At 43.1% G+C, this 10,306-nt stretch overlaps 1 protein-coding gene across 1 annotated transcript; it reads left to right on the forward strand.

Annotated features, from left to right (window-relative positions):
• The first annotated feature begins 1,133 nt into the window (after positions 1 to 1,133).
• Positions 1,134 to 10,167, forward strand: LOC128317824 (tripartite motif-containing protein 16-like). The gene is made up of 6 exons (XM_053231655.1): positions 1,134 to 1,803; positions 3,168 to 3,263; positions 3,394 to 3,627; positions 4,019 to 4,190; positions 7,619 to 7,678; positions 7,894 to 10,167. The coding sequence occupies exons 1-6, from the start codon at positions 1,210 to 1,212 to the stop codon at positions 8,469 to 8,471; spliced, it is 1,734 nt and encodes a 577-aa protein (XP_053087630.1). The 5' UTR covers positions 1,134 to 1,209; the 3' UTR covers positions 8,472 to 10,167.
• The last annotated feature ends 139 nt before the right edge of the window (positions 10,168 to 10,306 follow it).

Raw genomic sequence — 10,306 nt, forward strand, 5'->3', positions numbered from 1 at the left:
CCTCAGCGTGAAGTGGCAGTTGGCCGTTACGATCCAAATGATGCGCATGCGCAGAACTGCGATTTCTCCAGCTAAGTTTCTACAGAGAACAAACGTTATGATTTCGACCAAACAGTGAATGTTGATCCAACATTGAAAATTAACTGATGACTGATACTGACCTATACAACTACAAATAGACGTGGAATCGAGGTCTCTTTGCTATCTGGGTCATTCTTCATTTGTGGTGGCAAGTGGTGTCCCTCTACTTTACAACAGTTGAAATAAACTTTAAATACCAATAAATCATAAAATGTTTACATGTTTGTATTCTGTAGGGTTAACACAATTTGTGCAGTGTTAATAGTTACATTTTTGTTTTAAAATACATATTTAATTGAGTTTGAGAGATTGCATTTGTAACAAAATATGCATGTTCCCGCCATGCCTCAGAGAGGTATCATGGAATGTAATTGCAAACAGTATATACAGATGGTTGTGCAGAAATGTGTTCACATATCACACAGAGATGACCTGTTGTACAGTGTTAAAAATTAACGCCATCATGTGCCGCTATAAACTGATAAAAAGCCTGTATGATGGGTGTTGGCTGGTTAAATATTTTTTTATAGATACTGCTGGTGGCATGACCAAGTCCCAAAGGTCACCACAAAAACCATCAATGCAGGAGTCAATTGGAGCAATGCGCATCACCCCATAAAACAGGCCATTGGCTTCCTTAGAGCCGGGGAAAAAACAGTTACCTCTGCAAGAACATGCAGCATGAGAAGAGAGACAGAGAAGAGGACAAGAACCAAAGACAAAAGCTAGACAACAAGTGCTGTGCAAGACATGACTCTTATACTAGTGCTCATTAAACACAAAATGGAAAACAGGTGCAAGCAGTCACGTGACATGATCCATGAGGTGCCGTCCCTGATGGGAATCGTATTCATGCACGGGCTTCGGTGTAACCATGACACTATCTTTATTTGATCCATTAGAAAACACAAAACTCCTGATGTCACATTAACAACTTTAATAATTACTCACATTATATTACACTATACCATTACAGTCATGGAGGTTAGCTACACCCTCTTTATTTAAAGCTCCACCCGCTCTCTCTGTCACACTATAGAAACAGAAGCTCAAAGTTCATTTAAAGTAAAAAAAAACAAAACCTCTCTCTCTCTCTGTGTGTGTGTGTGTGTGTTTGAGTTCAGGAAAATGGCCGAGGCCAGTATTTCGGTAGATCAGGACCAGTTCAGCTGTCCAGTCTGTCTGGATGTCCTGAAGGATCCGGTGACTCTCCCCTGTGGTCACAGTTTCTGTAAGGTGTGTATTAATGGCTGCTGGGATCAGGAGGATCGGAAGGGCATTTACAGCTGTCCTCAGTGCAGAGACACTTTCAATCTAAGGCCTGTTCTACACAGAAACAACATGCTGGCTGAAGTGGTGGAGAAAGTGAAGAAGAAGACTGAACTCCAAGCTGCTTCTCCTGCTCAGTGTTATGCTGGACCTGGAGATGTGGAGTGTGATTTCTGCACCGGGAGAAAACTCAAAGCCGTCAAGTCCTGTCTGATGTGTCTGGCTTCTTACTGTGAAATTCATCTTAACCCACATCTAGAACGTCCTGCTTTGAAAAAACATACATTAATTGAAGCTTCAGCAAAACTACAAGAGAAGATCTGCTCTCAACATAACAAGCTGATTGAGATCTACTGTCGTACTGATCAAACCTGGATCTGTTATTTGTGTACAATGGATAATCACAAAGGTCACGACACCGTCACAGCCACAGCAGAAAGAGCTGAGAAACAGGTGAGAATGAGAAAACTTTCCAAAATTAAATCATTTTAATTATATTTTCCCATCTAGAAACAGGTGCTAAACCATAATTTCAATTTGTGTATCAGTCAGAAGGATTCTATAAAAGCTTACTAAAATTGTATGTGTTCTGGTTAACAGAGTGTTAATTTTATCCTCAGTGATAATCGTTATGCGGTCAGATCGGTTAGTGAACATTTCAGCAAACACCAAACTGTGACAGGATGAGGCAGGTGAACACACATACACACACACAGAAAAGAGAGAGAGAGGAGGCCTAGGGTGCAGTCAGTGTTCCAGTTCATCCAAAAGGTATTCACTGGGGTTGAGGTTAAGGCTCTGTGCAGGACACTCGAGTTCTTTCACTCCAACCTTAACACACCATGTCTTCATGGAGATCGCTTTGTGTACAGGTGCATTGTCATGCTGGAACAGGTTTGGGCCTCTTAGTTCCTGTGAAGGGAAATTGTAATGCTACTGCATACAAAGGCATTCTATACAATTGTGTGCTTGCAACTTTGTGGCAACAGTTGAAAAAAAGCCCTCTAAACAGGTTAGTACTACAGCATAGTGTAGCAAAAAAAAAGCCATCTAAGAAAACTTTTTAAAAAATAAAGCAAAAAAGAAAAAAAAGGATGAGATTTGTGAGTTACTTCATATAATGATATAATATATAATGATATAATGACTGTGCATTTAAACAGACATAAACTAGTACTTAGGAGCAGATCAGAATTTGAACTTGAACTGCTCTGGACTTGAGAATCTCTCTGCCAGGCATCCAAGACAGCACACCTTCATCCAGCCTTTTTACAACTTACAGTTCATTTTATTTATTTTTTTAACTCTTCTGCGCCATGGGATGGGACATCCATGTCACATACACAAAGCCCTGCCTCCAAGGACTACAGTGGCCAGAGTTCATCCACATCTAGCATTCATTCACTGGGCTAATCTTCCATCTGCTAGCTACCTGGACTCAGTGCACAGAGAATCCTATCATAACAAAAAAACCTATGACATGAAATCTACAGAACATTTACAGTTAAAACATAACTGAAAATTTACTGTATAACAATGTCTTTCATTTTTATGGACTTCATTAATATCACTGAGAGTTAAGCTAATTTGTGAAAATTTGTATTTGAATTTACACCAGCCAAAAACTTTTTACTCTTTATTTTGCCACTCACTATAAGCAGCATGGAATTTATTTCTAGCTAGTAATACTACAAAATGCAGAAGCCATATAGAAATTCTACAACACTGTGCTGCCAGGTGATTAGGTATTGTGATGTAGGAATTAATGAAGATGAATGTACTTCATTAAGAGCTGAAAATAATTGATGTTTCCTCAGAGTGAGTTAAAGGAGGAGCAGATAAAATCCCAGCAGAAAATCCAGGAGAAGCAGAAGAAGGTGCAGGAGCTGAAACAGGCTGTGAACACTATAAAGGTGGGCAGTGAGCAGAGACAGAGCTGCTCCTAGAAACACACACAACATGGACAATGAGTCATTTAGAGTCCCAGTAAGAGAGGGAATGATAGATGAGCTTTAAATCTTGTGTCCCTGTGTCTCCTAACAGCTGAGTGCACAGACAGCAGTGGAGGACAGTGAGAGGATCTTTACTGAGCTGATCAGCTCCATGGAGAAAAAGCGCTCGGAGGTGACGGAGCTGATCAGAGCTCAGGAGAAGGCTGAACTGAGTCGAGCTGAACGACTCCTGGAACAAGTGGAGCAGGAGATTGCTGATCTTCAGAGGAGAGTCAATGAGCTGGAGCAGCTTTCACACACACACGATCACATCCAGTTCCTCCAGGTAACACTCACTGTCTGATCTACAGAGCCAGCTGTTCCTCACACACTCTCTAAAACACCTCTCATTAAAGCAATAAATGTCCTTGTCTGACATCACAAGTGTGTCTAGTGTTATCCTGAGATTAGGTGACTTCACAGTTTATTACTGTTTGTTATTGTTTAGTGCTGTTTAGCTTCTCTTTAACTCGACTTCAGTTCTTAGTTAAGTTCAGTAATATTAGTTTGTGGATTGTCAGTAGCTATTACTTCATTTGTCTGATGTGTTTATGACCACTTTAAAAAAATCATGAATTCTGCTAAAGCACTGAAACTGACAGATGCAACACTGCACTACAAAATCCTTATTCTTTTATATATGTTTATATGTTTTACATTTAAATTGCTTTCTGTAGGCTTTAGCTTCTGGACGTCACTCTCCCCCACTACACAGACCAGATTTTCACGCATCCAACATCACTGTCCATCAACATCTCTCATTTGATGGAGTGAGGAATTCCCTCTCAGATTTGAAGAAGAGACTCGAGGAATTCTGTGAGGAGGAATTCAACAAAATTCCTCCACATGGTAAGAGGAGCTGTTCCTGCTGGAGAAACACAATGATGGACGTCTTTACTCGCTCTGTGAAGTGTTATTTCTTAGCAATGCTCCTGCTTTCTTTTTGCAGACAGTTTACTCACCTGACACTTTTAACTAAAATAGTGATTTAAAATGAATAAACTGTAACACTTCTGCGTTGGGTCAGGAATGGGGAGGCGGGAGGCATGCTGAGGACAACTCAAAAGGGCTTTTCATTCTCTCTATTTTTACCTTCGGTTTTCAGCGGACTTATTCAAAGACACACACTCACACACATGGCTTTATGCTGGTTCTCTCTCTCTCTCTCTCTCTCTCTCTCTCTCTTTCTCTCCCTGGCTTATTATGGGAGGAACTGAAAGCAAAAACAGACACATTATTAAACTCGGGCTAATCCAACACAGGTGAGAATCATTACACGTAACCTGCCGGTTCAACACGCCTTCTCTCCATCCACAGCTCACGCTCAACCACGCCTCCGCTGCCACATACCCCCACCACCCGACTCAGGCCAGGGAGCTGTCCGGCCTGCAGCTGACTCCCCCACTTGGTGGAAGAGGTAATCCACCACCACCATCTGCACCCTCGGCCTGTGGATCACCTCAAACTTGAATTTCTGAAGCAGAAGATACCAATGACTGATCCACGCGTTGGCATCCTTCATGCAGGGCGGGACGTGATTGGAACAGAGGGTGAAAGGGCACCCCAGCAGGTAGTACCGGAGGGTAAGGACCACCCACTTGATGGCCAGACATGCCTTCTCTATGGTGCTGTACTTGGTCTCCCTCACCGGGAGTTTCCAGCTGATGTACAGCACGGGGCACTTCTCTCCCTCCACCACCTGGGACAAAACGGCCCCCAGCCCTCTGTCTGATGCGTCAGTCTCCTGAACAAAAGGGAGAGAAAAGGGAGAGAAAAGTCAGGTGAATGCAACAGTGGGCCCCCACACAAAACCGCTTTTACCTGGCAGAAAGCCCGCTCACACTGCTCTGTCAGCTGGACTGGATCTGGTGCCCCCTTTTAAGTGAGGTCAGTCAGCAGGCTGGTGATGTCTGAAAAATTAGGTACAAACCTTCTATAATAGCCAATAGCCCTAAGAACTGCCTCACCTTTTTTTTGTTCTTGGGTCTCGGGCAGGCCACAATCGCTACTGTCATAAATTTGCGGACGCACCTGCCCATGACCCAAATAGAAGCCCAGATACCTTACTTCCACCTGCCCATTTCTTTGTGCACATTTCTTTGGATTTGCCGTGAGTCCTGCCCATTTCAAGGATCTCAGGACAGCCCTCAGATGTTGTACATCTCGCAGATGCATTGTGCGGGTGGAGGATTCTGTCCATGAAACATCGCTCAGGCGCCAAACAACCCAAAGGGAAGTGGACTGGTGTAACCCAAACGGAGTGGAAAAGGACATTTTTTCATGAGATATTGGAGTCAAGGGAATCTGCCAATATCCCTTAGTTAAATCCAGTGTCGATTAAAAGTGAGCCACGCCAAACCGATTGAGCAGCTCATCAATGCAAGGCATCCAATATGCATCAAATATAGACAGCGCTTTGACTTTTATAAAGTCCACACAAAAACAGACTGACCCTTTGGCTTTGGGCACCAAAACCACCATGCTGCTCCAGTCCCTGTGGGACTCCTCAATTACCCCCATGTTGAGCATATCCGGTATGGGCAGCTGCATACAATCACACCTGGAAAAGTCTCAGTGTAGTGTTCTATGAGGTCAGTGTGACCGGATAGAGGTGAAAACACACTGGAAAATTCCTCCTGCAACCTGGCAATCTGTGCTCTCTGAGACAATGAAAGGTGGTCTCCACAGGGACCGGGGTGAATTGGGGGATCGCTCATACTGCAAATAACAGGGGCTCAAGCCACTTATCCCAATTCCATGCATCATCAAGAAGAACGTCCGAATCATAGTTTTGAGCTTATGATTAAACCGTTCAACCAGCCCATTCGTCTGTGGATGGTAAACACTGATGAGAATTCCCGAAATTCGTAAAGCTTGTGTGTCCGTGACATAAACGTAGTGCCCTGGTCAGTCAGGATCTTTTTCAGGATCCAGACTCGGGAGATATAACAGAAGAGCGCCTCCACAACACCACATGCTGATATGTTGCGAAGAGGTACTGCTTCCGGATATCGCGTTGCATAATCCACCAGGACTAACACAATGTGATAACCTAGCATGCACCTTTCTAATGGCTTTACGAGGTCCATCCCAATTCTTTTGAAGGGGACCTCAATTAATGGCAATGGGTGCACCTGCAAACATCGCCGTGAATGCCCGTCCAATAAAAACAGCCATGAAACGGTTCAGTGTTTTATTCTGCCTCTCCACCCAATGCTGGGCACATCCCACACCGTGCATCGCTACTGCAGGACCCATCCACATATATTTCTCTCACTAATTTCTGAAAACCTAGCCAATTTGTCCCCAGAATTATTGGACGGGTGAGGCTAGGACTAACCGCAGCCTCCACTCTATGCTTTTGCTGCCAGAATTGAATAATGACTGGCACCAGCGGATATTTGTGAATATCCTCATCCACACACCTCACCTTCACCACTCATTCATTTTCCAAAGTCCCGGATTGAATCAGGCCTTGATGGATGGTGGTCTGGCTACACCCTGTGTCCACCAAGGCCTGATGTGTACTCCCTTGCATACTCACTGACACATGGTATATTCCTGCTTGATAAGGGGAGGCTTGCTGTGTGTTAGGAATCCTGATCAGTATTCCCGCTTCCCTCAGGGAGCAGTGATCCTGGAATTGGCCCCCGTTTCTGCGGTGCAGGGACAGGGGGAGGGTGGGGAGAAAAGCGGGGGAATGAGAAAGGGAGAGGTAAGGGAGGGAGAAGAGGAGGGCTCCCTTCGGATATGCGGTAGTCCCCTGCAGTAGTCGGGCGACTACTCCGGCACCAATAGGTCGACCACTTCCTCGGCGCCGTGCTCCTCTGCCAGCAGCCATCTTCGGATCTCGATCTTCCTCAGTTCCCGTGTTTCAGCACCAGTGTAACCCTTTGGGGTTTGGTCAGGAATGAGGAGGGGGGAGGCAGGCTGAGGACAACTCAAAAGGGCTTTTAATTCTCTCTATTTTAACTTTTGCTTTTCAGCGGACTCATTCAAAGACACACACACACACACGGAGTTCTTTGCTGGTCCTCTCTCTCTTGCTCTCTCTCTGGCTTTTTACCAGAGGCACTGAAAGCACAAACAGACACACATAAGTAAAGTCGGGCTAATAATTAAGTGTTACCTCCCGGTTTGACTCGCATCCTCTCCCTCCAAAGCTGACGCTCGACCATGCCCCTGCTGCCACACTGACTATATCGCTTTAAACTGTTTCCATCTTTTACACAACCTGATGATGTTTTTTGTCTTCATTTCCAATTGTCTTTCCTTAGCTGCAGCAGTTCAGATCATTTCACCACAAGAGCCAGAGAGCAGAGAAGATTTTCTGAAACGTACGTCTAAAACACACACACATACACACACACACACACAGTTTTTTCTTTAGTTTCATATTTAGAAATATGATTTTGTCTGTTCTCCTCCTCTCTCTCTCCCTTGGATATCTCCTTGGACATCAGTACACACACACAAATACAGAGCTGTCTTACTCTGTTAAGTAAACCCAACATGTTCACATTTTTCAGTTTGTTTTTCTCTTTTATTTTAGATTTCTCTTATCTGACTCTGAATCCCAACACAGCACATCGTAAACTCATTCTGTCTGAGAAGAACAGAGTGGTCACAGAAAGTGAGACGGAGCTGCGGTACTCTGATCATCCAGAGAGATTTGACTTCTACACTCAGGTGTTGTGTAAGGAGAGTGTGTGTGGATGCTGTTACTGGGAGGTGGAGCGGAGTGGTGCTGGTGGCGTGTTCATATCAGTCTCATATAAAGGGATCAGCAGGAAAGGAGAGGGTGATGAGTGTGTGTTTGGATACAATGATCAGTCCTGGGGTCTGTGGTGTTCTTCTTCTTCTTCTCTCTCTTTCTGGCACAACAAAATTAAGACTGAGCTCAGAGTTCCAGCATCCTCCAGAATAGGAGTATATGTGGATCACAGCGCAGGTACTCTGTCCTTCTACAGCGTCTCTGACACGATGAAGCTCCTCCACAGAGTCCACACCACATTCACTCAGCCTCTATACGCTGGGTTTAGGCTCTACTGTCTGCGTAGTGATCTTTCAGTGAGGTTGTGTGATCCAAAATCAGGTGTGTACATTCGAGCACAAAAAATGGCTCATTAATTTTATTTTAGAGTTCACAGGTGCTCATCCTTACCACTCACGCTCCTGACTCCACCCTCCATTCACAAACCGGCGCTTAATCATGCCCTCACCTCCACAATATAATTTTTTTTCCTTCATCCTGATGTTTGATTTGAACATTAACTAAAGCTCTCTACCTGTATCTGCATGATTTAATGCATTGCACTACTGCAACATCAGTGGATAATTGCATGAATGTGCAGATATACAGATGTTCCTAATAAAGTGGACAGTGATTGCATATTTTTAGCCTACTTAATCTATGGGAGGAAAAAAAACTACTATAGTGTCTTGAATATGATCTTTCAGAAAATCAACTAAACCTACAATTGACTTGTCTCAATACCATTCTTCAGTTTATATAAAGTAAACATACATAGTTGCAATATATTATGTTTAAGTGTCTTTTGGCTGTTTCCTGTGTTTATTTTTTTTTTCTTTTTGACATCAGTCTCCTTTTTGTGGGTCGTGATGATATATTTGTCTCTGCTAACTGTATCTGTCTGTTGTCTGACTCCAGATTTGGATTCTGAACATGACTCAGAGGTGTTATAAGAATCCATTCACAGGAGATTTACAGTTTTTCTCTACTGCTAAGACACAGCATTTCCTGATACCATGCGCCATTTTCTCAAAACTATAAACACAAAGCCAAAACAGCACACACAATATGGACAACCTTCAAACTTCCATGGCAAAACCAAATACACATTAAATCCTACACAGTAAATCCTCATAGTACTGTAAAACACATGACTGCAATGCTGTAGAATTAGACCATAATATAGCCTATAATACAGTGCATAGTAATGAAATCATTGTACTCGTGTATATTGGACTTGTGTACTTATTGCTTATACTCTAAGTGTTGGTCTTTGACCATTGGTGAGTTCTGTTCAAAATGAACAGAGTACACTTGTTTCATTCTTACCCTGTTCTGCTGAAGTACATGGTAAATGGGGTCAAAGCTTATTTGACTGATTCCTTGAAATAAACCCTGATTTTCCATTATTCTCGTTTGAATTTCTCGCAAGTGAATGATATTGTTGGCTATCACCACGTTCACAAGTGTGGTTCCCCGTTCGGCTGACAACAGCAACAAACATGGTCTGCCTCCACTTGGTTCTTGTCTCTCAGTTCTGTAAAAACAGCATGAGTATTGTTTGGATACAGGCACCCCTATTTGCTGGGTTTGTGATACAGTAAGCACTGCATTACACTATACACTATAGCAATGCATATTCTTACATTTATCCGCTCTACACAGTACTATCCAATATCACAGGTCCAAGCAACAGAAACAACAGTTAGGAGAAGGGAGGACAACACTACAAATTTGCACTATGTAGTGTAGCAAATGCTATAGTGGTAAACTACCAATTTTCTAGCCTACAGCGGATAACCTAGCAGGGTTAAGGGTTTTGTGTGTAGAGTTTTGTGAAATGATTCTTTCCACTGGACACAGAAGAAATTGTTCAGATGTTTGGCTCATAGGCTCAAGAAGTCCCACATGGTTTCACTCCCTCCAGCTAGCCTACATTCTGACTGGAGCTCCATCATCACACCTGAAGAGAACACTACAATTATTCACATAGAAAATGAACAACAATTATATAGAGATGTAGACTCTGTGGCTCTGAACCCACATATATTTTTAAATGGAAATATTAGGATTAATAATTGCCTTTTCTTACACATTGACATTCTTTTCAGTTGAAAGAATTTACTCCACTTCTGCTACTAATTTTCTCCTCTTACTCACTCACTCACTCACTCATTCATTCTCATGTAGACCAGAACTCTGCTGGTGAAAA

Source organism: Pangasianodon hypophthalmus, chromosome 30, assembly GCF_027358585.1.
Source record: "Pangasianodon hypophthalmus isolate fPanHyp1 chromosome 30, fPanHyp1.pri, whole genome shotgun sequence".
Taxonomy (NCBI): Eukaryota; Metazoa; Chordata; class Actinopteri; order Siluriformes; family Pangasiidae; genus Pangasianodon; species Pangasianodon hypophthalmus.